The sequence below is a fragment of the Spinacia oleracea genome, chromosome 3 (genome assembly GCF_020520425.1).
Source record: "Spinacia oleracea cultivar Varoflay chromosome 3, BTI_SOV_V1, whole genome shotgun sequence".
NCBI classification, from domain to species: Eukaryota; Viridiplantae; Streptophyta; class Magnoliopsida; order Caryophyllales; family Amaranthaceae; genus Spinacia; species Spinacia oleracea.
This window is the reverse complement of record NC_079489.1, coordinates 109935654-109963297: the sequence shown is the minus strand read 5'-3', so window position 1 is coordinate 109963297 and position 27644 is coordinate 109935654. Positions and strand designations below refer to the sequence as shown.

The 27644-nt window shown below is 39.3% G+C and overlaps 1 protein-coding gene across 1 annotated transcript; it reads left to right on the top strand.

Annotated features, from left to right (window-relative positions):
* The first annotated feature begins 24824 nt into the window (after positions 1-24824).
* On the top strand, positions 24825-25325 carry LOC110800754 (uncharacterized). The gene has a single exon (XM_022006076.2). It carries the CDS (start codon positions 24825-24827, stop codon positions 25323-25325), a length of 501 nt encoding a protein of 166 aa, XP_021861768.2.
* The last annotated feature ends 2319 nt before the right edge of the window (positions 25326-27644 follow it).

Below are 27644 nucleotides of genomic sequence, written 5' to 3'. Positions count from 1 at the left end.
CGGAAGCGCATCGTACGAATTAGCATCGGACGAGGCTTGCTAGACGAAGGCCCAGCACGAAGCCAGGCCCGCGCCCAGCAAGCCGAGCGCCAAACATGGAGCTGCCACAGCCTCGACAGGCCCAGCGCAAGGCCACGCCCACCAAGGCCTTTGGCACGCGCACGCTGAGCGTGCTGTTGGGCTGCGAGCAGCGACTGCTCGTATGGGCCACAAGGCCTGCGCAGGTGGTGCGATGCTCGTGGCCATACGATGCTCATGTTCGTAACGAATCCTAATCCTATCGGAATTCGTGTATTGATTAAATTCTAATCCTAATAGATTAAATTTATTATTTAGAGTTCAAGTTAGATTCTAATTAATAAATCCAAATCCTAGTAGGATTATAATTCCTTTTCCATACCTCTATAAATAGGTGCCTAGGGTCATAATTTATAGACACAATTGAAGTATTCTAAAGGTAAGATTTTGAAGAAAAATCAGCCATACACTTGCACCTAAATAGCCGAAATTCCTAAGCAGCCTTAAGGGCGATTCTAGTTGGTCAAGCTTAAGGCGGATCCGGACGTGCTGTGGACTATCTACGGAGGGACGACACTTGGAGTCCTAAAGACTTGTTCTTGTTCGGTTCGGGCGCAGCTAGGGAGGGCACGCAACAAAGTGTATACATCTAAACTATGCTAAATGATTATGTGTAAATAATATGCTTTCCTGGCATTATGGATTTTCCGCATGATTTATGTTTTGTCATATGAATCATAACCTAACATCAACTACTTTATCACTTTCACTGATGACATCAGTAGATATGGTTATGTCTACCTAATGAAGCATAAGTCTGAATCCTTTTGACAAATTCAAAGAATTTCAGAGTGAAGTAGAGAATCAATTAGGCAAGAAGATTAAGGCACTGCGGTCTGACAGAGGCGGTGAATATCTGAGCTATGAATTTGATGACCATGGAAAGAATATGGAATTCTATCAGAATTGACTCCTCATGGAACACCACAATGGAACGGTGTGTCGGAACGGAGGAACAGAACCTTGCTAAACATGGTTAGATCAATTATGGGTCAGGCCGAACTTCCAATAGAATTTTGGGGACATGCACTAATACAGTTGCACTCACTATAAATAGAGCTCCGTCTAAAGCTGTTGAAAAGACTCCATATGAGTTATGGTTTGGAAAGCCTCCAAAAGTGTCTTTTCTTAAGATTTGGGGATGTGAAGTATACGTCAAACGATTAATTTCAGACATACTTCATCCAAAATCCGACAAATGTATCCTTGTGGGCTATTCAAAGGAAACAAAGGGGTATTACTTCTACAATACATCTGAGAACAAGGTGTTTGTTGCTCGAGATGGTATCTTTTTCGAAAGAGATCACATTTCTAAAATGACAAGTGGGAGAAAAGTAGACCTCGAAGAAATTCCAGTCGAAGAACAAACTCTAGAGAATGCTCAAGATGACATTCAGGATGAAACTCAGAGATCTTGAGAATTATCTGGTGAGAATCAAGGACCATCGAGAAATGTAACCCCGCGTAGATCGCAAAGATATAAATCTCAACCGGAAAGGTACTTAGGTATTTTGACGAACGAGAGCTATGACGTTCTATTACTTGAAAGTGATGAACCTGCGACTTACAAACAAGCTATGACGAGCCCTAAATCCAAGCAATGGCAAGAAGCCATGCAATCTGAATTAGACTCCATGTCTGAAAACCAAGTTTGGGATTTGGTCGATTTTCCAGATGGCTACCAAGCCATAGGAAGCAAATGGGTTTTCAAACTGAAAAAGGACAAGGATGGGAAACTTGAAGTTTTCAAAGCTAGATTGGTTGCAAAAGGTTACAGGCAAGTCCACGGTGTGGATTACGATGAAACCTTTTCACCAGTTGCAATGCTAAAGTCTATTCGGATAATGTTAGCAATCGCTGCATATTACGATTACGAAATATGGCAGATGGATGTCAAAACCGCTTTCTTGAGATGGTATCTTTTTGGAAAGAGATCACATTTCCAAAATGACAAGTGGGAGAAAAGTAGACCTCGAAGAAATTCGAGTCGAACAACAAACTCTAGAGAATGCTCAAGATGACATTCAAGATGAAACTCAGAGATCTTTAGAAGTATCTGGTGAGAATCAAGGACCATCTAGAAATGTAACCCCGCGTAGATGGCAGAGATATAGATCTCAACCGGAAAGGTACTTAGGTATTTTGACGAACGAGATCTATGACGTTCTATTATGAAAGTGATGAACCCGGGACTTACAAACAAGCTATGACGAGACCTAGCTTCAAGCAATGGCAAGAAGCCATGCAATCTGAATTAGACTCCATGTCTGCAAACCAAGTTTGGGATTTGGTCGATTTTCCAGATGGCTACCAAGCCATAGGAAGCAAATGGGTTTTCAAACTGAAAAAGGACAAGGATAGGAAACTTAAAGTTTTCAAAGCTAGATTGGTTACAAAAGGTTACAAGCAAGTCCACGGTGTGGATTACGATGAAACCTTTTCACCAGTTGCAATGCTAAAGTCTATTCGGATAATGTTAGAAATCGCTGCATATTACGATTATGAAATATGGTAGATGGATGTCAAAACCGCTTTCTTAAACGGCATTTTAACAGAAATTGTGTTTATGACACAACCTGAGGGTTTTGAGGATCCAAAGAATGCTAAAAAGGTATGCAAGCTTAAGAAATCAATCTACGGATTGAAGCAGGCATCAAGGAGCTGGAATATTTGTTTTGATGAAGCAGTCAGTGACTTTGGTTTCATCAAGAACGTAGACGAATCTTGTGTATACAAGAAGGTCAGTGGGAGTAAAATTTCTTTTCTAGTATTATATGTCGACGACATATTACTTATCGGAAATGACATTCCTATGTTGAACTCTGTCAAGATTTGGCTTGGGAAATGTTTTCCGATGAAGGATCTAGGAGAAGCACAGTACATACTTGGCATCAAGATTTACAGAGATAGATCTAAAAAGATGATTGGACTCAGTCAAAGCATTTATATCAATAAGGTGCTTGAAAGGTTCAATATGGCAGACTCCAAGCGAGGCTACCTACCCATGTCTCATGGAATGACACTAAGCAAGACTCAGTGCCCAAAAACACTAGATGAGCGTAGACGAATGAATGGGATACCATATGCATCATTGATTGGTTCAATAATGTATGCTATGATATGTACACGTCCGGATGTTGCGTATGCACTCAGTGCTACTAGCAGATACCAGTCAGACCCAGGAGAGGCACATTGGACTGCTGCCAAGAACATTTTGAAGTACCTGAAAAGGCACAAAGATGATTTCCTGGTCTATGGTGGAGATGATGAATTAATTTTTAAAGGCTATACGGACGCAAGTTTTAAAACCGACAAAGATGATTTCAAATCACAGTCTGGGTTTGTCTTCTACCTCAACGGAGGTGTAGTAAGCTGGAAAATGAAGGAAATATGTCCTTCACCCAAGGTGCATTAAGTCTAATACCAAGGTTCAGATTAATTGCGAACAATGAGATCAAGTGATCGGAACAGCTAGCTGGAGCAATGCTTCCGATCAGTGAGTTCTAATGAATATTAAACTCACAGCTTACTCTTGACTGAACCTACAAGGTCACACATATGACACGTAACAGATCACCGGATTAGATGAATCGGAAATTCCTTTAATAGCTTTTCGGGAATTAGTTGGAAAACGTATTATACGATACGACCTTGCATCGGAATCGTATATCGTATCGCGAATATTCGTAAGCTAGGCGAAACGAATATATCGTATCGTACGACGGTGATTCGTCGTATACGAAACGATGAATAAATATATCTGAAATATATTTAATCGCGGATACGAAAGGGGCAACGCTGCCAGCCCAACGAGCCAAGGCGCGCAAGCGCGCAAGGCCCTCTGGGCGTAGCAGCGAGCCAGCGCGCAAGGCCCATGCCTTGGCTGGGCGCGCACACACGCAAGGGACATCAGCAGCAGCAGCGCACACAGCGCGGCCCAAGACCCAACGCCTGTATGGCTGTGCGCGTGTGGGCTTGCGCGGATGATGTTGGCCGGCCTTGCCTTATGGCTTGGTCGGTTAGTAAGGTTATGTAAATAACCTTCTAACCACTTTTCCAACATAACACAATTCAGTCACACACAACCCTAGGAGAAAACAGAGAACCCTAATTCTCTCTGTGCCTCCAAAGTGTGTTCATCCCAAAAAGAAAATCTCTTGATCGATTGTCTAAGCTACGATAATCAATACGGATCTGATCGTGTCGGTGAACCAAGTAGAGGAACGACAAGTGGAGTTCTAAGTTCGTGTTCGTTGACAATTTTTGGAAAACACGCTTCTAACGTAAGTCTGCTTAATCTGTGCTTTATACATGCTTCCTGGCTTTGGGGATTGTTTCCGCACATGTTATTATGTTTAAATGTATTCCATTTAATCTTGGTTTAGTATTAAATGATGAGTCCCTTCAATTTGACGATATATTCAAGATAGACTGTCAGGACCAGTCCTGTGACTAAGAAATGCCTATCAAGTGAACTTGAATGTCAAAGGTTGAAAATGGTCCCTAGTCGGAGTTTTCTATAAAATTGGACGCATAGAAAACGTTAGACGATTAGAATGCAAGATGTTTAGTAGTTCTGTTTCTTGAACTATGTGGACATGGCAATGTCATAATCATTTGCATAGATACTTACTTTGGGAAGACTAGTATCGGACAAGACCTATGAAACTTTACTGTAAGAGATGAAAATCTGTCATAAGTAAATTCCATTAAAATTATTAGACACTAAATCCTCAATACCTGAGTGATTTGAGATTACTTGTTTGGGAACTGGTTGCTTTGACGTTGACCAACCGTCGCACCGTAAAAGGAGGCTATAAAGGCAACGCTCAGGTAATCACCTATCAAACGAAGTCTAATCTCAAGATCGCAAGATTGGGATTGTCCTCCCATAAATCGGGATGAGATGCTTAAAAGTTGTACAAGGCCACTCGGAGAGCTAGAAACTGTGAAATGCATGGCCGTGCTCGGATGAATCATAGGCTATGATTATCTGTTTATTTGATCAGTTGAACTCTGAAACCGAGAAACACCTCTGGACATAATAAGGATGACAACTCTTACCTTATGTTCAAGAGCAAGCATCGAGCGACAAAGGAATTAGGAAATGCACACTTGTCCCTAAGGACAAGTGGGAGACTGAAGGAAATAATGCCCTTGGTCCAAGTATGCATTCTATGTTAAGTCTAATAAATGCGGTTCAGTATTAATTAACAAGTTAATAATTCAGGGAGATCAAGTGAGCTGAATGCCTAGCTAGAGGCCGCTTCAGTTCAAGTGGAATTAATGATATTAATCCACAGCTTACTCTTGACTGAACCCGTAGGGTCACACAAATAGTACGTAAACGGATCAAGTATTTAATGGCATTAAATACTCCATCTATGGATATTCGGAATCGACGGATCTTGGTTTCAGTGGGAGCTAAGATCGTCACAGGCAAGAAATGAATACTCCGGAAACGATGATATTGCCGGAAACGGAAATATGGATCGTATCGGAAATATAAACATTATCCAAGTCGTAGATGTTGCCGGAAACGGAAACATGGTACGTATCGGAAAATATTATCGGAAATGGAAATATTGCCGGAATCAGAAATATTGCCGGAAACGGAAATATTGTCAGAATCGGAAATATTATCGGAATCGGAAAATAATTCCGGAAACGAAAATATTAAATATTTGTTCGAAACGGAAATTGATTCCGGAATCGGAAATATTAAATATTGTTCGTATCGGAAATGAATTCCGGAATCGGGAATTTAATCGGAAGCGTATCGTACGAATTAGCATTGGACGAGGCCCGCTAGACGAAGGCCCAGCACGAAGCCAGGCCATCGCCCAACGAGCCAATACGCACCATCGCGTGCCAAGCCTCGACCAGGCCCAGCGCAAGGCCAGGCCCAGCCAAGGCCTGGGGCGCGCGCGCGAGTGCACAGCAGCAGTGGGCCGAGCGCTGTGCGCCTAGCGTGGGCCGCAAGGCTTGCGCAGGTGTACGGTGCTCGTGCAATGCTTGTGCGGGAATCCTAAAGCAATCGGGATTCGAAATATGATTAAATCCTAAAACTATTAGATAATGATTATTTAATTAGAGTCCTAGTATGGTTATAATTAAATAAATTAGTATCCTAATAGGATTCCAAATCCTTTTCCATAACTCTATAAATAGGTGCCTAGGGTAACATATTTACTACGAGTTTTCAAGTATTCAAAGTGAGTTTTTTGAGAGAAAAATTCAGTCACACATTTGCCTAAAAGTGCCGAAAATAATAGTACCTTAAGGGCGATTCTAGTTGGTCAATCTTAAGGCGGATCCGGACGTGCTGTGGACTATCTACGGAGGGACGACACTTGGAGTCCTAAAGACTTGTTCTTGTTCGGTTCGGGCACAGCTAGGGAAGGCACGCAACAAAGAGTATGCATCTAAACTATGCTAAATGATTATGTGTAAATAATATGTATTCCTGGCTTAATGGTTGTTTCCGCATGATTTATGAATTGTCATATGTATCATAACCTAACAACAAGGCCTCTCAGAGAGTTAGATACTGTAAAATGCTTGGTCGTGCTCAGAATGGTTAAGGCTTAACCTTCTGCAAAAGTTTAACAGTTGAGCTCTGTAATCCGAGAACCACTTCTGGACCTAATAAGGATGGCTTGGATCTTACCTTATGTTCAGTAAGTAACACTAAGTGACAAAGGAATGTGAATGTACACTTGTCTGAATGACAAGTGGGAGACTGAAGGAAATATGTCCTTCACCCAAGGTGCATTAAGTCTGATACCAAGGTTTAGATTAATTGCGAACAATTAATTCAGTGAGATCAAGTGATCGGAACAACTAGTTGGAGCAATGCTTCCGATCAGTGAGTTCTAATCAATATTAAACTCACAGCTTACTCTTGACTGAACCTACAAGGTCACACCAATGACACGTAACACATCACCGGATTAAATGAATCGGAAATTCATTTAATGGTTTTTCCGGAATTAGTTGGAAAACGTATTATACGATACGACCTTGCATCGGAATCGTATATCGTATCGCGAATATTCGTAAGCTAGGCGAAACGAATAAATCGTATCGTACAACGGTGATTCGTCGTATACGAAACGATGAATAAATATATCGGAAATATATTTAATCGCGGATACGAAACGGGCAACACTGCCAGCCCAACGAGCCAAGGCGCGCAAGCGCGCAAGGCCCACTGGGCGTAGCAGCGAGCCAGCGCGCAAGGCCCATGCCTTGGCTGGGCGCGCGCACACGCAAGGGACAACAGCAGTAGCAGTGCACACAGCGCGGCCCAAGGCCCAGCGCTTGTATGGCTGTGCGCGTGTGGGCTTGCGCATGATGTTGGCCGGCCTTGCCTTATGGCGTGGTCGGTTAGTAAGGTTATGTAAATAACCTTCTAACCACTTTTCCAACATAACACAATTCAGTCACACACAACCCTAGGAGAAAACAGAGAACCCTAATTCTCTCTGTGCCTCCAAAGTGTGTTCATACCAAAAAGCAAATATCTTGATTGATTGTCTAAGCTACGATAATCAAGACGGATCTGATCGTGTCGGTGAACCAAGTAGAGGAACGACAAGTGGAGTTCTAAGTCCGTGTTCGTTGACAATTTGTGGAAAACACGCTTCTAACGTAAGTCTGCTTAATCTGTGCTTTATACATGCTTCCTGGCTTTGGGGATTGTTTCCGCACATGTTATTATGTTTAACTGTATTCCCCTACAGAAAAGTGCTAAGCAAAGCACCATTACGGATTCTACAACTGAAGCGGAGTACATTAGTGCACATGAAGCAGCAAAGGAAGCTATATGGCTAAGGAATTTCATAGGTGAACTTGGTGTAGTCCCCTCCATTAAAGGACCAATAGCTCTGTATTGTGATAATAATGGAGCTATTGCACAGGCAAAGGAGCCTAGACACCACCAGAGAGTCAAGCATGTACTTCGTAGATTTCACCTTCTACGAGAGTTCGTTGAAAGAAAAGAAGTCGAGATAAGCAAGATTGGAACTGATGACAACATCTCAGATCCATTAACTAAACCTCTGCCGCAGGCGAAGCACAACTCGCACACTGGAGCTATGGGAATCAAGCATGTTGGAGAATGGCTTTGATTCCGCAATTGTGTTATGTTGGATTCGCACACGAGCATCGCACGAGCACCGTACACCCGCGCAGGCCTTGCGGCCCACGCTGAGCGCACAGCGCTCGGCCCATGCTTCTGTCCGCGCGCGCCCATGGCTTCGGCTGGGCCTGGCTTGCGCTGGGCCTGGTCGAGGCTTTGGCGTGTGTTGGTGATGCGTGTGGCTTGCTGGGCGATGGCCTGGCTTCGTGCTGGGCCTTCGTCTAGCGAGCCTCGTCCGATGCTAATTCGTACGATACGCTTTCGATTAAATTCCCGATTCCGGAATTCATTTCCGATACGAACAATATTTAATATTTCCGATTCCGGAATTAATTTCCGTTTCGAACAAATATTTAATATTTCCGTTTCCGGAATTATTTTCCGATTCCGATAATATTTCCGTTTCTGACAATATTTATGTTTCCGGCAATATTTCCGATTCCGGCAATATTTCCATTTCCGATAATATTTTCCGATACGTACCATGTTTCCGTTTCCGGCAACATCTACGACTTGGATAATATTTATATTTCCGATACGATCCATATTTCCATTTCCGGCAATATCATCGTTTCCGGAGTATTCATTTCTTGCCTGTGACGATCTCAGCTCCCACCGAAACCAAGATCCGTCGATTCCGAATATCCATAGATGGAGTATTTAATTCCATTAAATACTTGATCCGTTTACGTACTATTTGTGTGACCCTACGGGTTCAGTCAAGAGTAAGCTGTGGATTAATATCATTAATTCCACTTGAACTGAAGCGGCCTCTAGCTAGGCATTCAGCTCACTTGATCTCACTGAATTATTAACTTGTTAATTAATACTGAACCGCATTTATTAGACTTAACATTGAATGCATACTTGGACCAAAGGCATTATTTCCTTCAGTCTCCCACTTGTCCTTAGGGACAAGTGTGCATTTCCTAATTCCTTTGTCGCTCGATACTTGCTCTTGAACATAAGGTAAGAGTTGTCATCCTTATTATGTCCAGAGGTGTTCCTCGGTTTCAGAGTTCAACTGATCAAATAAACAGATAATCATAGCCTATGATTCATCCGAGCACGGCCATGCATTTCACAGTTTCTAGCTCTCCGAGTGGCCTTGTACAACTTTTAAGCATCTCATACCGATTTATGGGAGGACAATCCCAATCTTGCGATCTTGAGATTAGACTTCGTTTGATAGGTGATTACCTGAGCGTTGCCTTTATAGCCTCCTTTTACGGTGCGACGGTTGGTCAACGTCAAAGCAACCAGTTCTCAAACAAGTAATCTCAAATCACTCAGGTATTGAGGATTTAGTGTCTAATAATTTTAATGAAATTTACTTATGACAGATTTTCATCTCTTTCAGTAAAGTTTCATAGGTCTTGTCCGATACTAGTCTTCCCAAAGTAAGTATCTATGCAAATGATTATGACATTGCCATGTCCACATAGTTCAAGAAATAGAACTACTAGTCATCTTGCATTCTAATCGTCTAACGTTTTCTACGCGTCCAATTTTATAGAAAACTCCGACTAGGGACCATTTTCAACTTTTGACATTCAAGTTCACTTGATAGACATTTCTTAGTCACAGGACTGGTCCTGGCAGTCTATCTTGAATATATTGTCAAATTGAAGGGACTCATCATTTAATAAACCACAAATTAAATGGAAAAATGAATTCTTTTCATTTATTGTGAATGATTAACCAATAATGTTTTACAAAGATTTAAACTCTAAAACTTTAAAACATTAAACAGGAATATCAAAGCCATTCTCCAATATGCTTGATTCCCATAGCTGCAGTGTGCGAGTTGTGCTTCGCCTGCGGCAGAGGTTTAGTCAATGGATCTGATATGTTGTCATCAGTTCCAATCTTGTTTATCTCGACTTCTTTTCTTTCAACGAACTCTCGTAGAAGGTGAAATCTACGAAGTACATGCTTGACTCTCTGGTGGTGTCTAGGCTCCTTTGCTTGTGCAATAGCTCCGTTATTATCACAATACAGGGCTATTGGTCCTTTAATGGAGGGGACTACACCAAGTTCACCTATGAACTTCCTTAGCCATATAGCTTCCTTTGCTGCTTCATATGCAGCAATGTACTCCGCTTCAGTTGTAGAATCCGCAATGGTGCTTTGCTTAGCACTTTTCCAGCTTACTGCACCCCCGTTGAGGCAGAAGACAAACCCAGACTGTGATCTGAAATCATCTTTGTCGGTTTGGAAACTTGCGTCCGTATAGCCTTTAACAATTAATTCATCATCTCCACCATAGACCAGGAAGTCATCTTTGTGCCTTTTCAGGTACTTCAGAATATTCTTGGCAGCAGTCCAATGTGCCTCTCCTAGGTCTGACTGGTATCTGCTCGTAGCACTGAGTGCGTACGCAACATCCGGGCGTGTACATATCATAGCATATATTATTGAACCAATCAATGATGCATATGGAATCCCATTCATTCGTCTACACTCATCAAGTGTTTTTGGGCACTGAGTCTTGCTTAGAGTTATTCCATGAGACATGGGTAGGTAGCCTCGCTTGGAGTTCGCCATCTTGAACCTATCAAGCACCTTATTGATATAAGTGCTTTGACTAAGTCCAATCATCCTTTTAGATCTATCTCTGTAAATCTTGATGCCCAATATGTACTGTGCTTCTCCTAGATCTTTCATCGAAAAACATTTCCCAAGCCAAATCTTGACAGAGTTCAACATAGGAATGTCATTTCCGATAAGTAATATGTCATCGACATATAATACTAGGAAAGCAATTTTCCTCCCACTGACCTTCTTGTATACACAAGATTCGTCTGCGTTCTTGATGAAACCAAAGTCACTGACTGCTTCATCAAAACGTATATTCCAGCTCCTGGATGCCTGCTTCAATCCGTAGATTGACTTCTTTAGCTTGCATACCTTTTTAGCATTCTTTGGATCCTCAAAACCTTCAGGCTGTGTCATAAACACAGTTTCTGTTAAAACACCGTTTAAGAAAGCAGTTTTGACATCCATCTGCCATATTTCGTAATCGTAATATGCAGCGATTGCTAACATTATCCGAATAGACTTTAGCATTGCAACTGGTGAAAAGGTTTCATCGTAATCCACACCGTGGACTTGCCTGTAACCTTTTGCAACCAATCTAGCTTTGAAAACTTCAAGTTTCCCATCCTTGTCCTTTTTCAGTTTGAAAACCCATTTGCTTCCAATGGCTTGGTAGCCATCTGGCAAATCGACCAAATCCCATACTTGGTTTTCAGACATGGAGTCTAATTCAGATTGCATGGCTTCTTGCCATTGCTTGGAGCTAGGGCTCGTCATAGCTTGTTTGTAAGTCGCAGGTTCATCACTTTCAAGTAATAGAACGTCATAGCTCTCGTTCGTCAAAATACCTAAGTACCTTTCCGGTTGATATCTATATCTTTGCGATCTACGCGGGGTAACATTTCTAGATTGACCATGATTCTCACCAGATTCTTCTAAAGATCTGTGAGTTTCATCCTGAATGTCATCTTGAGCATTCTCTAGAGTTTGTTGTTCGACTCGAATTTCTTCGAGGTCTACTTTTCTCCCACTTGTCATTTTGGAAATGTGATCTTTCTCCAAAAAGACACCATCTCGAGCAACAAACACCTTGTTCTCAGATGTATTGTAGAAGTAATACCCCTTTGTTTCCTTTGGATAGCCCACAAGGATACATTTGTCAGATTTTGGATGAAGTTTGTCTGAAATTAATCGTTTGACGTATACTTCACATCCCCAAATCTTAAGAAAAGACACATTTGGAGGCTTTCCAAACCATAATTCGTATGGAGTCTTTTCGACAGCTTTAGACGGAGCTCTATTTATAGTGAGTGCAGTTGTATTTAGTGCATGTCCCCAAAATTCTAATGGAAGTTTGGCCTGACCCATCATTGACCTGACCATGTCTAGCAAGGTTCTGTTCCTCCGTTCCGACACACCGTTCCATTGTGGTGTTCTAGGAGGAGTTAATTCTAATAGAATTCCACATTCTTTCAGATGGTCATCAAATTCATAGCTCAGATATTCACCGCCTCTGTCAGACCGCAGTGCCTTAATCTTCTTGCCTAATTGATTCTCTACTTCACTCTGAAATTCCTTGAATTTGTCAAAGGATTCAGACTTATGCTTCATTAGGTAGACATAACCATATCTACTGAAGTCATCAGTGAAAGTGATAAAGTAGCTGAAACCACCTCTAGCATTTGTACTCATTGGTCCACATACATCTGTATGGATTAAACCCAATAGTTCATTTGCTCTTTCTCCAACTTTAGAGAAAGGTTGCTTTGTCATTTTGCCAAGTAAACATGATTCGCATTTACCATAATCCTCTAAGTCAAATGGTTCTAGAATTCCTTCCTTTTGAAGTCTTTCTAAGCGTTTCAAGTTTATATGGCCTAATCGACAATGCCACAGATAGGTGAGATCTGAATCATCCTTTTTGGCCTTTTTGGTATTTATGTTATATACTTGTTTGTCGTGATCTAATAAATAAAGTCCATTGACTAATCTAGCAGATCCATAAAACATCTCTTTAAAATAAAACGAACAACTATTGTCTTTTATTAAAAAGGAAAATCCCTTAGCATCTAAGCAAGAAACTGAAATGATGTTTTTAGTAAGACTTGGAACATGGAAACACTCTTCCAGTTCCAAAACTAGCCCGGAGGGCAACGACAAATAATAAGTTCCTACAGCTAATGCAGCAATCCGTGCTCCATTTCCCACTCGTAGGTCGACTTCACCCTTGCTTAACTTTCTACTTCTTCTTAGTCCCTGTGGATTGGAACATAAGTGTGAGCCACAACCTGTATCTAATACCCAAGAAGTTGAATTAGCAAGTATACAGTCTATAACGAAAATACCTGAAGATGGAACGACTGTTCCGTTCTTCTGATCTTCCTTTAGCTTCAAGCAATCTCTCTTCCAATGCCCCTTCTTCTTGCAGTAGAAGCATTCGGATTCAGAAGTGGGTTGACTGACCTTCCTCTTTACAGATTTGGCGCCAGTTTGCTTAGTTGGGCTGGCCTTGTTGCCACCTTTCTTAGCATTCCTTTTCTTTCCAGATTTCTTGAACTTGCCCCCACGCACCATAAGCACATCCTGCTTATCACTTTTGAGCGTCTTTTTTGCGGTCTTCAGCATGCCGTGAAGCTCAGTGAGCGTTTTGTCCAGACTATTCATACTGTAGTTCAGTTTGAACTTATCATACCCGCTATGAAGAGAATGGAGGATGGTGTCTATAGCCATTTCCTGAGAAAATTGCTGATCCAGCCGACTCATATTCTCAATGAGTCCAATCATTTTGAGAACATGTGGACTTACGGGCTCGCCTTTCTTAAGCTTGGTCTCAAGAATTTTCCTATGAGTCTCGAATCTTTCGACTCGAGCCAGATCTTGGAACATGTTCTTCAACTCACTGATGATTGTGAAAGCATCTGAGTTGATGAACGTTTTCTGCAGATCTGCACTCATGGTGGCGAGCATTAGACATTTCACATCCTTGTTGGCATCAATCCAACGATTGAGGGCTGCCTGAGTGACCCCGTCGCCTGCGGCTTCGGGCATCGCCTCTTCTAGGACATACTCCTTTTCTTCCTGCATAAGAACTATTTGCAAGTTCCTTTGCCAGTCAAGGAAGTTTTTCCCGTTCAACTTCTCCTTTTCGAGAATTGATCGAATGTTGAATGAATTGTTGTTTGCCATATTTAAAAGTACAATTGAAAAGAATAAACAAATAAATAACCATTCACAGTTTCTCTTAATAAACTTAAATTCTAGCATACATGCATAATTCAATGTTCATTAAGCATTTTATTCAAGTTATGTGTTCCGGCAGGTGTGAATAAAATGATTCCAAGATCCTAAAATCATTGAAGAACTAAGCACAGTTTGTCGACTTAATCCTAAAACATCTTAGGTAAGCAAAAGCCTTTTGCTAATAGTTTAGAAACTATTCTTGGTTGATAGGTACGTCTAAGAACTTATTAGGTAAACCTATCGATTTTGCCACGACATAAAAGGACTCCTTACTTATATCGTTGAGTTTCACCAAAACTAACATGTACTCACAATTATTTGTGTACCTTGCCCCTTTAGGACCAATAAGTAACACCTCGCTGAGCGAAAACTATTACTAGATTGATGTAAAGGATATCCAAGCAAGTGTATATTTTGGCATGGCACCTTTTAACTCAATTTTTAAGTTTGGAACTTAAGGCTCTTACTATGTTGGTTAGATTTTAAGTGAACTAAAATCCTTAATCATGCAACATAATCAAGCTTTTGATCTCATGCATTTTAAGACATATTTAAAAGCAATAAATAACTTAAAACATGCATAAGATAAATGTGATCTAGTATGGCCCGACTTCATCTTGAAGCTTTAACTTCAAAGTCCGTCTTGAAAATCTCCGTGGGAGGCACCATTTTCTTCAAATAGAATAAGCTATAATTAAAACTAATTACAACTATTTGATGGTACGCAGACCATATTTGAATTGAAAAACAACTTTGGTACTTTAGACCAATTACATTCAAATTAATGGTACGCAGACCATATTTTCTATCCTATTTGGGCCATACTAGTCACTTCATAACCTGCAAAACAGTACATATACAATATATACCATTCACCCATTCATTATCATGAATGGCCCACATAGCTGGTTAGTTAAACACATTATGCATCACATAAACATTTGCAGCAATTAATCAAGGGCACCAATAATCTACAAATTATTCAGTCCTTATTAATTCTAATCAAGTTGTTTTAACCTTAAGGATTTGTACACCTAATCAAGAGTTTATGACTAAAAAGGGCTCCCACTTAAACCAATAAATTCATATGCTTTACTAATTTTAAACATAAAAATGTATTTCTAGTCTAACCGGAAACATACAAATTTAATTAAAATTTAAAGCTCATATAAATTTATAATTGAATCCACAAAGTTTAATTTAATTTCAGAGGTAATTTAAATTAATTCATGATTTTAATTTTAGTAAAATAATTAGAATAAATAAAATTTATTATAATTACAATATTCAAAATTAAAATCCAAGAAAATAATTTAAATTATTAATTTTAAAATTAATTAAAATTACGTAAACTGAAAATTTCAAATTAAAATTTCAAAACGATCTAATCGCAACGCAACAACCTCACGCATCGCACGCCCATGGGCCACACGCACACAGCCATCGCTGGCCATGTGCGCGCAGCCCATGCGCTGCCTTGCATCGCTGCTGCTCACCATCGCAAGGCATCACGCATGGTGCTCGCTGCACGCGCCAGCGCTCGACGCACGAGCATGCTGCCGCAGCCCATCGCTGGGCGCAGCGCTCGTCGCACGTCGCAACACGCACCCGCACGCCATCGCTGGGCGCAGCGCTCGTCGCACGCACAACAAGCACTCGCACGCCATTGCTGGGCGCAGCGCTCATCGCACGCACAATAGCGCTCGCACGCCATCGCTGGGCGCAGCGCTCGTCGCACGCACAATAGCGCTCGCACGCCATTGCTGGGCGCAGCGCTCGTCGCACGCACAATAGCGCTCGCTGCGCGCGAGCGATCGATGCTTGGCGTAGCACTCGTGGCACGCGAGCTTACGCTCGCTGCGCGCGAGGCTCCGCACGCGTGCGCGAGGCAGTGCGCGCTGTGGCGCAGCTCGCTTGCTGCCCACACGCGACTGCTCGTGCCTTGCCCTCGCCCATCGCACACATCCCACGACACAAGGCAGGGCTGCTGCCTTGTGCTCGTGCACCATGGCCTTGCTCATTGCTTTCGTACCGCATGGGCGACGAGCTCCCTTGCTCGTCGTCACATGCCCGCACTATACAACACCCCTTAAGGTTAACACGTAGCGTCCATTGCTTTGTGCGTGCAAGTTATATGAGCGAATCGCATAAAAAATTTAAAATTTATATTCAAAATTAATGACAAATTAATAAATAATATTAATTTCATAATTTTAGGGCGAAAAATCGAAAATTTATTATTCAATTGATTTCCGATTAACATGGATTCAAGTCTAGGTCATAAAATTTTAAAATTTAACATAAATTTACAATTTTTATGGTGGTTTTTAATCATAGGTATCTAATTAAATTATAATTAATTATGAAAATCAAATTAATTCTAAATTATTCTAATTTTCAACAAATTAATCATAATTACAAATTAGATTGCATAATTAACAAGGCTAGGCATTCAAACTTGTTAAACATATACAGTAGGTCAATCAAAAATTCAAGATTTATCAACAAGAATCGCAAATATTTAATTTAACATCTTAAATTACGAAATTTTGCATTCGAATAACTAAAACCTCCGAAAAGTCATAGTTAGGTTTCGAATTTGAGAATTCTGGGTTCGGCCGAAAAAAAAAAAATTTGTCAAAATTTTAGAATGCCTTTTACATGCGGAATTGACACAAAAATCACTCGATTTGGATGAGTAACGAAGAAACTGCCGAAAAACTGCGTACGTATAATTAAATAAACGCAATTTGCAATTAATTAACAATTACGAAAATTAATCACCCCTTTTAATTCTTGCAAATTTGTAATATTTAACCATGTTCATGCAATTTAGATTATGAAAATAATAAGAGGCTCTGATACCACTGTTAGGTTATGATACATATGACAATTCATAAATCATGCGGAAAAACCATATTGGAGAATGGCTTTGATATTCCTGTTTAATGTTTTAAAGTTTTAGAGTTTAAATCTTTGTAAAACATTATTGGTTAATCATTCACAATAAATGAAAAGAATTCATTTTTCCATTTAATTTGTGGTTTATTAAATGATGAGTCCCTTCAATTTGACGATATATCCAAGATAGACTGTCAGGACCAATCCCGTGACTAAGAAATGTCTATCAAGTGAACTTGAATGTCAAAAGTTGAAAATGGTCCCTGGTCGGTATTAGGTTATGATACATATGACAATTCGCACACGAGCATCGCACGAGCACCGTACACCCGCGTGGGCCGCAGCGCTCGGCCCATGCTTCTGTCCGCGCGCGCCCATGGCTTCGGCTGGGCCTGGCTTGCGCTGGGCCTGGTCGAGGCTTTGGCGTGTGTTGGTGATGCGTGTGGCTTGCTGGGCGATGGCCTGGCTTCGTGCTGGGCCTTCGTCTAGCGAGCCTCGTCCGATGCTAATTCGTACGATACGCTTTCGATTAAATTCCCGATTCCGGAATTCATTTCCGATACGAACAATATTTAATATTTCCGATTCCGGAATTAATTTCCGTTTCGAACAAATATTTAATATTTCCGTTTCCGGAATTATTTTCCGATTCCGATAATATTTCCGTTTCTGACAATATTTATGTTTCCGGCAATATTTCCGATTCCGGCAATATTTCCATTTCCGATAATATTTTCCGATACGTACCATGTTTCCGTTTCCGGCAACATCTACGACTTGGATAATATTTATATTTCCGATACGATCCATATTTCCATTTCCGGCAATATCATCGTTTCCGGAGTATTCATTTCTTGCCTGTGACGATCTCAGCTCCCACCGAAACCAAGATCCGTCGATTCCGAATATCCATAGATGGAGTATTTAATTCCATTAAATACTTGATCCGTTTACGTACTATTTGTGTGACCCTACGGGTTCAGTCAAGAGTAAGCTGTGGATTAATATCATTAATTCCACTTGAACTGAAGCGGCCTCTAGCTAGGCATTCAGCTCACTTGATCTCACTGAATTATTAACTTGTTAATTAATACTGAACCGCATTTATTAGACTTAACATTGAATGCATACTTGGACCAAAGGCATTATTTCCTTCAGTCGGAGTTTTCTATAAAGATGGACACGTGAAAAACGTTAGACGACTAGAATGCAAGATGACTAGTAGTTTTGTTTCTTGAACTATGTGGACATGGCAATGTCGCAATCATTTGCATAGATACTTACTTTGGGAAGACTAGTATCGGAAAGACCTATGAAACTTTACTGAAAGAGATGAAAATCTGTCATAAGTAAATTTCATTAAAATTATTAGACACTAATCCTAAATACCTGAGTGATTTGAGATTACTTGTTTGAGAACTGCTTACTTTGACGTTGTCAACCGTCGCACCGTAAAAGGAGGCTATAAAGGCAACGCTCGGGTAATCACCTATCAAACGAAGTCTAATCTCAAGATCACAAGATTGGGATTGTCCTCCCATAAATCGGGATGAGATGCTGAAAGTTGTACAAGGCCACTCGAAGAGATAGAAACTGTAAAATGCATGGCCGTGCTCAGATGAATCATAGGCTATGATTCTCTGTTTATTTGATCAGTTGAACTCTGAAACCGAGAAACACCTCTGGACATAATAAGGATGACAACTCTTACCTTATGTTCAAGAGCAAGCATCGAGTGACAAAGGAATTAGGAAATGCACACTTGTCCCTAAGGACAAGTGGGAGACTGAAGGAAATAATGCCCTTGGTCCAAGTATGCATTTAATAGTAAGTCTAATAAATGTGGTTCAGTATTCATTATACAAGTTAATAATTCAGTGAGATCAATTGAACTGTATGCCTAGCTAGAGGCCGCTTCAGTTCAAGTGGAATTAATGATATTAATCCACAGCTTACTCTTGACTGAACCCGTAGGGTCACACAAATAGTACGTAAACGGATCAAGTATTTAATGGTATTAAATACTACATTTATGGATATTCGGAATCGACGGATCTTGGTTCCAGTGGGAGCTGAGATCGTCAAAGGAAAATAATGAATACTCCGGAAACGATGATATTGCCGGAAACGGAAATATGGATCGTATTGGAAATATAAATATTATCCAAGTCGTAGATGTTGCCAGAAACGGAAACATGGTACGTATCGGAAAATATTATCGGAAATGGAAATATTGACCGGAATCGGAAATATTGCCGGAAACGGAAATATTGCCAGAATCGGAAATATTATCGGAATCGGAAACTAATTCCGGAAACGGAAATATTAAATTTTTGTTCGAAACGGAAATTAATTCCGGAATCGGAAATGTAAAATATTGTTCGTATCGGAAATGAATTCCGGAATCGGGAAAATAATCGGAAGCGCGTCGTACGAATTAGCATCAGACGAGCTTGCTAGACGAAGGCCTAGGGCGAAGCCAGACCCACGTCCAGCAAGCCCAGCGCGCGTCACAGCAGCCCAAGGCAACGCCAGGCCCAGCACAAGGACAGGCCCAGCGCGCCAAGGCTGCGAGCACATGGCAGCGAGCACACGTGGGCTGCGAGGCCTACTGCGGGCTTTACGTGTGCGCGGGCGTGGCCTGCTTGCATGTGGGCCATGCTCGTGTGTGTGTTTGTGCTTGCGTACGAAACCTTAATCGATTAGGATTCGTTTAAAGATTAAATTCCTAAATCTACTAGATAATTAATTAATGGAATTTAAGTTAAATTCAGATTAGTTAATTCGTTTCCTGGTAGGATTCTAATACCCGATTCCATACCCTATAAATACATGATCATAGTTCACAATTAATATCGAGTTTTCCAAGTATTCATTCAAGTTTTAGGCATAAAACTCAGTCATTATTTGCTTCATAAAAACCGAAAACACATAGTACCTTTGGGGTAATTCTAGTTAATTAAACCTAAGGCGGATCCGGACGTGTTGTAGACTATCTACGGAGGGACGACACTTGGAGTCCTAGAGATTGTTCTTGTTCGGTTCGGGCGCAGCAAGGGAGGGCACGCTACAAAGAGTATGCATCTTAAATTATGCTAATTGTTATGTGGCAATTAATTTGGAATCCTGGCTTTTACGGTTTTTCCGCATGATTTATATTCAATTATATGTATCATAACCTAACACATTTTTGGATATTTATTATAATTGGAGAATGCGTAAATGATTGATTAAAGAGATATTTAATTTTATGTAAAGAATATATTTTGGGTGAAAGATGAAGAAGGAAGGGGAAGAATCGTGGAGAAAAAAGATGGAAAACAAAAAGAAATTGAAAAAGTGGGCCCCTCTAACGAAAAATTTAACAGTTTTCGTTAAGTGGTGGTAACCTCGAGGGTTGTGATTTTATAAGGTAATTAATAATTTTTGAATGAAATTTTATAAGGTGATAAATTTGAAAAATGTACTTATAAGGTGGTAATTTTGATAAAATCCTAATTTTTTAGGACAAATTGTTTTTTACCACCTATAAAAATCGAAAACTTGTTATTTACCACTTAAAAAACTAAAACTTGTATTTTACCACCTAAAAAAAAATTAAAACTTTACCACCTAAAAACGAAAAAAGTAGATGAAATTTTTATGCGTGGCTACCTTTGTGATTTTCTGCACTCCAATTTTTTTACATTCCCTTTGTGATTTTCTTTAGAGCACTCCCATCAGTGGGAAGAAAATTTGCTCACGAGCAAAAATGGGTGAGGAAAAAAAAAGAACACGGACCACATCAATGGGGAAGAGAATTATTGCTCACGAGGAAACGAAAAAAAGAATGCGGGGCATTCATTTTTGGCTGAAAATCTCGCCAGAAATTGGGCCCCACCACTGACCAATTTCTCTTGAATTTGGAAGAAATCACGTGATTCTATACCCAATGTTACCGTTTCTTTGGAATTCCAACAGCTACATTCCAAAAAAAATAAACCACTACATTTCCTCACCCATTCCCTGCATGATACATGTCCGAATGTTTGATTAGCCAATCAGAATTTTATTCGTTTTTCTAAACGGCTATATTTTTGTTAACGGGTAATTTTGCCTTAAATAATTTAAAAAGAAAAAAAATATACCAACGGTCATAAAATTTCAAGATCTATAAATAGAGACCAATTTTGCTATATTTTGACACACTTTCAAAAATCATTTTTCTTTCTCTAAAATCATCAAAATCATTTTTCATACTAAGTATTACTATAATTTGTGTTATTTTTTGAAAATTACTAAACATTTCCAGTAGCATATATTTTCGAAAATCTTATTTCCGGTTGTTATTTATTAATTTTATCATTATTATTATTATTGTCATTATTATTATTATTGTCATTATTATTATTATTATTATTATTATTATTATTATTATTATTATTATTATTATTATTATTATTATTATTATTGTCATTATTATTACGGATTTTTCATGAAATACGCTTGAATTTTTGCAAAATTCACCAAACGCCCCTCGACTTTCAGAAATTCACCAAATGCCCTCCACTATTTAACAAATACACAAGATACCCTTAATGAGCATTTTCTGTCAATTCTGTTAGATTACCGTCAACTTTACCCCTAATTAACTCTAACCCTAACTTATCTAATTATCCTAATTAAATAAAAAATAAAAAATCCCTTGTATATTTTTTTCTCTCTGTCGTTCATTGTTTTTCCCAGATGGAAACCATGGCAGCCATGGTAGTTCACCACCATGGTCATCCCCTTTCTCTCTCTTCCTCCCCTTCAATACCCCTATTCCTATCCCCTTCACCAAAATATGAAAAAATTCATCTCATCAAAACTTTGATTCAATATATCCACCAAAAATTAAATTCTTAAAAACCAAAAACAAAAAGATCAAACTTCTCACATTTCCCGTAACATGCTCTCCGTAAATAACATGTTCTCCGGAAAATTTGTCTTGAAATTTATGAACTGAAAGGGTTAACAGAGCTTCGCTTGAGCAGATCCCATCCTTCTGAAAAGGACTTCTTTGCCACCTCGTAACACCGCCAGACCATTTAATGTTGGATTAATTTAGTTTTTGTGGGTTTCGATTTTTTTGTATAATCAAAATAGACGAGTCACCTACTCGGGTCAAATATAAAGATTGGGACCCATCAAGCTTAACTGAAGTGATTGGCAAACAAGCTCTTTTCTTTGCATATTTCTCTATTTAGGTGCCCAGATTTGAGGTATGCGAAATTCTAAAAAAGCTCTTGACGCACCTCCTCTCCTCCTCATGTTGTCGGCTCCGCCGCTGCTATTGTTGCAGCATTTTGGTTGTCGGTGTTGATGAGTTGTTGTTGCTTCACTCACCTCTTCATTAATTTCAAGAAACCAAAATCAATTCTTGTGAAGGTAAATCTTGGAAGATTAATTTGGAGATGGAATTTTCGAATGGCGGTGAAATTGAGGAGAGGGATTTCGTCGGTGTTAATGTAAGGGGCGAATTAATTAGTTGAAGTAGCCCAATCGCACTCCTCCTCTCCAATTGCATTTATGGTTGATTTAATTTCCAGAATTTTGGTTCTCTCTCCATATGTTCCCTGAATTTGTGAGGGTTTTGTTTGATTTTTATTTCCGAATTTGCAAGGGAGAGAGGAGAAGAAGTTTAGGCAATCAGAGAAGTAGCAGAGGCACGCACATGCGAGGTAGGAGACGACAGTAGGCATATCGATGGTGTGGCAGGGATTAGACATCCATGGAAGAAGGAGAAAGGGAACATCCATGGAAGAAGGAGATAGGGAAGATAAAAGGGGTGAGCTAGGAGGAAGGTTAGTGGTGGATTGGCAGTTGATATTTTTTTAAATAGTAAATTAGTTTAATTAGGAGTTAATTAGTTTAGTTAAGAAAAAAGTTAACAGAAAAGTTAATGCAGCTGACGGAAAACCGTCATTAATGGCATATTGTGTATTAAGTTTATAAATAAGGGTATCTTGTGCATTTTTTAAAAAGTGGAGAGCATTTGGTGAATTTCTGAAAGTGGAGGGGCATTTGGTGAATTTTGCAAAAATTCAGGGGTATTTCATGAAAAATCCGTTATTATTATTATTATTATTATTATTATTATTATTATTAGTATTATTATTATTATTATTATTATTATTAGTGTGTTTTCATATTTTTTAAAAATAAAATGGACCCTAATTACTAGTCTCAAAATTTAGAAAACAATTTTGATGATTTTGATCTTAACTCTGACAACAATCAGCATCCCGGCTATGATTCTTATTCGCAGGGTAATTCTTCCTCTCAAAATTTTCAACAATCTTTTTATACTAACACTATTGTTGACCGTGAAGCTATACAGGAACGTGTTATGGAGATACAGGAACCGATCATGACACATCCATTCCCCGTCAAACCAAATCAACCAACTAAGGTTGCATCTCAGTCTCGAAGTTGGTCGATTCAGGAGGATGAAGCTCTGGTTGATTCCTACATTCAAGTTTGCACCGATAAGATTATAGGCACCAACATGAGAAAAGCTGATATTTGGAGGCAAGCTGCTGTGCGCTATAGCCAAATTCAAGTAGGTAGACCGTAAGAACTTGCTGTAAGAATTCCAAAATGTTTAGAGAGTCGTTGGGGAAGGATGTCTCCATACATCATGTTGTGGGCTACTAGTTTTGAAGCAACTGGTAGGTTATTCGCAAGTGGGAATAGTGATGCGGACCAAGTTGCTACCGCTCACAAGTTATTCCGCAATAGTTCAGAAAACAAAAAGAACTTCACACTGATGCATGCATGCTTGGAAGATGCTTACTAATGAAAACCCAAAGTGGAGGGTGATGATGAGCGGGGTATGTCAAAGACAGAGAGACAAACATACGATGCCAGTCTACCAATTTCTACTGAAGAGAGTGAAGGAAGTGGCAAAAGAGAACTAGACTTGATGATGATGGTGACACCGTCTTGCCAAGTGGTGGGAGCTTTGTATCTTGAGGTATATCTCGACCAGATGGTGTAAAGAAAGCTAAGGCCAGAAGAAAAGGAAAAGGGGAAGAATCATTAGAGGCAGTTTCGTCTTTTGGAAGTCATTTGCAAGCTAACACTGAAATGAGGAATAATGAGCACGAACTAAATTTAAAGAGATTCGAGCGAGAAGCAGAAAAGACTATAATGAGGAGGCGACAACTTGAGATAAAGGAACAGAGAATCCAGTTGGATAAGCAAAAAATGAAACATGATTTCTTGCAAACATTGGTGTCTAAGGCTTGTCTAACTCCTGATGAGGAAAAAGTTAAGGCAAGATTGATGTTGGAGTTTTATGGTGGTGATAATTACCAAAGTGTTTAATGATTAGTTTATTTCATGTGTTTAAATTTTATGTCACAATCTAGTTTTATTAAGTTTTCAATAAGCTTGTATTAATTCGTGTTGTGCCTTTAAACTTGTATTAGTTCATGTTATGTCTTTAACTTTGTATTGTTTTGTGTTATGTAATATTTTTTTTTATTGCCAAGTAGTATTTTGCACATTGTTGTTATTATATTATAAGAAAATACAATATAATCTTATCAAGAAATCCATAAAATCTTATCAACCAATAGAAAATCTAAGAAAATCTAAGAACATCCAATAACATCTTATCAAGAAAATCTTATCAACAAAATCTAAGAACATCCAATAACATCTTATCGAAAATCTAAGAAAATCCAAAAAAATCTTATCACGTATTCCATACAATCCTATCAACCAATCGAGAATCTTGGAAAATCTTAGAAAATATAAGAAAATTCAATAAAATCCAGTAAATCTTATCACGTAATCCATATATTCTTATCCACATTACTCTTTAAATACACACACATTATCAAACTCATTTCTCACACTCACTTCTCATTATCACATTCTACTATATCTCAAAAAAATGTTATTTGAATACAGTTCAAGGTCAGAATCTGCTGATGAAAATCTATACAGAGAAGTTGATCGAATGGTTGACGATTTTGTCACTCATCACTTACCAAACACATTCTTTCCACTAGGTCCTAGACTTCGAAATGTGAATGATACCATTCCGATTCCGGCAGATAGAAACCGTGAAGAAGGGCATAACCTCTTGTTTAATGATTACTTTGCGGAAAATCCAGTATATCCAGACAAGCAGTTTTGTCGAAGGTTTCGGATGAGAAGATCTTTGTTTTGCCGTATCATAAACAAAGTGGTTGAAAATGATGTTTTCTTACAACAGAGAAGAAATGCTGCCGGAAAATTAGGGTTATCAGGATTGCAAAAATGCACTGCAGCTATCAGAATGTTAGCGTATGGTTTAGCTTTGGATGCAATGGATGAATATCTGCCAATGGGTGAAACAACTTCAAAAAAAATCATTATTACATTTCACTCAAGGGGTAATCAAGCATTTTGAAGAGGATTACCTAAGAAGTCCTATAGATGAAGACTTAAGGAGGATCCTTTATCAAAATGAAATGCGCGGATTTCCAGGCATGATCGATAGTATTGATTGTATGCACTGGGAATGGAAGAAATGTCCTACCTGAAGGAAATAATGCCCTTGGTCCAAGTATGCATTCTATGTTAAGTCTAATAAATGCGGTTCAGTATTAATTAACAAGTTAATAATTCAGTGAGATCAAGTGAGCTGAATGCCTAGCTAGAGGCCGCTTCAGTTCAAGTGGTATTAATGATATTAATCCACAGCTTACTCTTGACTGAACCCGTAGGGTCACACAAATAGTACGTAAACGGATCAAGTATTTAATGGCATTAAATACTCCATCTATGAATATTCGGAACCGACGGATCTTGGTTTCAGTGGGAGCTAAGATCGTCACAGGCAAGAAATGAATACTCCGGAAACGATGATATTGCCGGAAACGGAAATATGGATCGTATCGGAAATATAAATATTATCCAAGTCGTAGATGTTGCCGGAAACGGAAACATGGTACGTATCGGAAAATATTATCGGAAATGGAAATATTGCCAGAATCGGAAATATTGCCGGAAACGGAAATATTGTCAGAATCGGAAATATTACCGGAATCGGAAAATAATTCCGGAAACGGAAATATTAAATATTTGTTCGAAACGGAAATTAATTCCGGAATCGGAAATATTAAATATTGTTCGTATCGGAAATGAATTCCGGAATCGGAAAATTTAATCGGAAGCGCATCGTACGAATAAGCATCGGACGAGGCCTGCCGGACGAGGCCCAGCACGAAGCCAGGCCATCGCCCAGCAAGCCAAGCGCGCCGCACAAACAGCCACGCCAGGCCCAGCGCAAGGCCAGGCCCAGCAGGCTGCGCAGCGCGCACAGCGCGCACAGCACGCGCAGCGCGCAGCGCGCGCGGGCGCTGCGTGGGCTGCTGCTCGCGCGCACGCATGGGGGCCCATCGTGGCTGCCGTGCGTGTGTGTGTGCAAGTGTTTGTGTTCGTGCACGTTTCCTAAAACATGCAGAGTTCGGTTAATGATTAAATTCCTAATTCTATTTGATAAATTAATTAAATTAGAGTTCTTGTAGGATTCTAGGTTTAATTAATTTGTATCTGAATAGGATTTCGATTCCCTTTCCATACCCCTATAAATATGAGGCTAGGGCTCACAATTTATAACAAGTTTCAAAGTATTCAAAGTGAGTTTTTGAGAGAAAATTCAGTCACACATTTGCCTATAAAGTGCCGAAAATAATAGTACCTTAAGGGCGATTCTAGTTGGTCAATCTTAAGGCGGATCCGGACGTGCTGTGGACTATCTACGGAGGGACGACACTTGGAGTCCTAAAGACTTGTTCTTGTTCGGTTCGGGCGCAGCTAGGGAAGGCACGCAACAAAGAGTATGCATCTAAACTATGCTAAATGATTATGTGTAAATAATATGTTTTCCTGGCTTTATGGTTTTTCCGCATGATTTATGAATTGTCATATGTATCATAACCTAACAGTGGTATCACGAGCCCCTTATTATTTTCATAATCTAAATTGCATAAACATGGTTAAATATTACAAATTTGCAAGAATTAAAAGGGGTGATTAATTTTCGTAATTGTTAATTAATTGCAAATTGCGTTTATTTAATTATACGTACGCAGTTTTTCGGCAGTTTCTTCGTTACTCATCCAAATCGAGTGATTTTTGTGTCAATTCCGCATGTAAAAGGCATTCTAAAATTTTGACAAAAATAATATTTTTCTGCCGAACCCAGAATTCTCAAATTCGAAGCCTAACTATGACTTTTCGAAGGTTTTAGTTTTTCGAATGCAAAATTTCGTAAATTTAAGATGTTAAATTAAATATTTGCGATTCTTGTTGATAAATCTTGAATTTTTGATTGACCTACTGCATATGTTTAACAAGTTTGAATGCCTAGTCTTGTTAATTATGCAATCTAATTTGTAATTATGATTAATTTGTTGAAAATTAGAATAATTTAGAATTAATTTGATTTTCATAATTAATTGTAATTTAATTAGAAACCTATGATTAAAAACCACCATAAAAATTGTAAATTTATGATAAATTTTAAATTTTTATGACCTAGACTTGAATCCATAACAATCGGAAATCAATTGGATAATAAATTTTCGATTTTTCGCCCTAAAATTATGAAATTAATATTATTTATTAATTTGTCATTAATTTTAAATATAAATTTTAAATTTTTATGCGATTCGTTCATAAAACTTGCACGCACGAAGCAATGGACGCTTCGTGTTACCCTTAA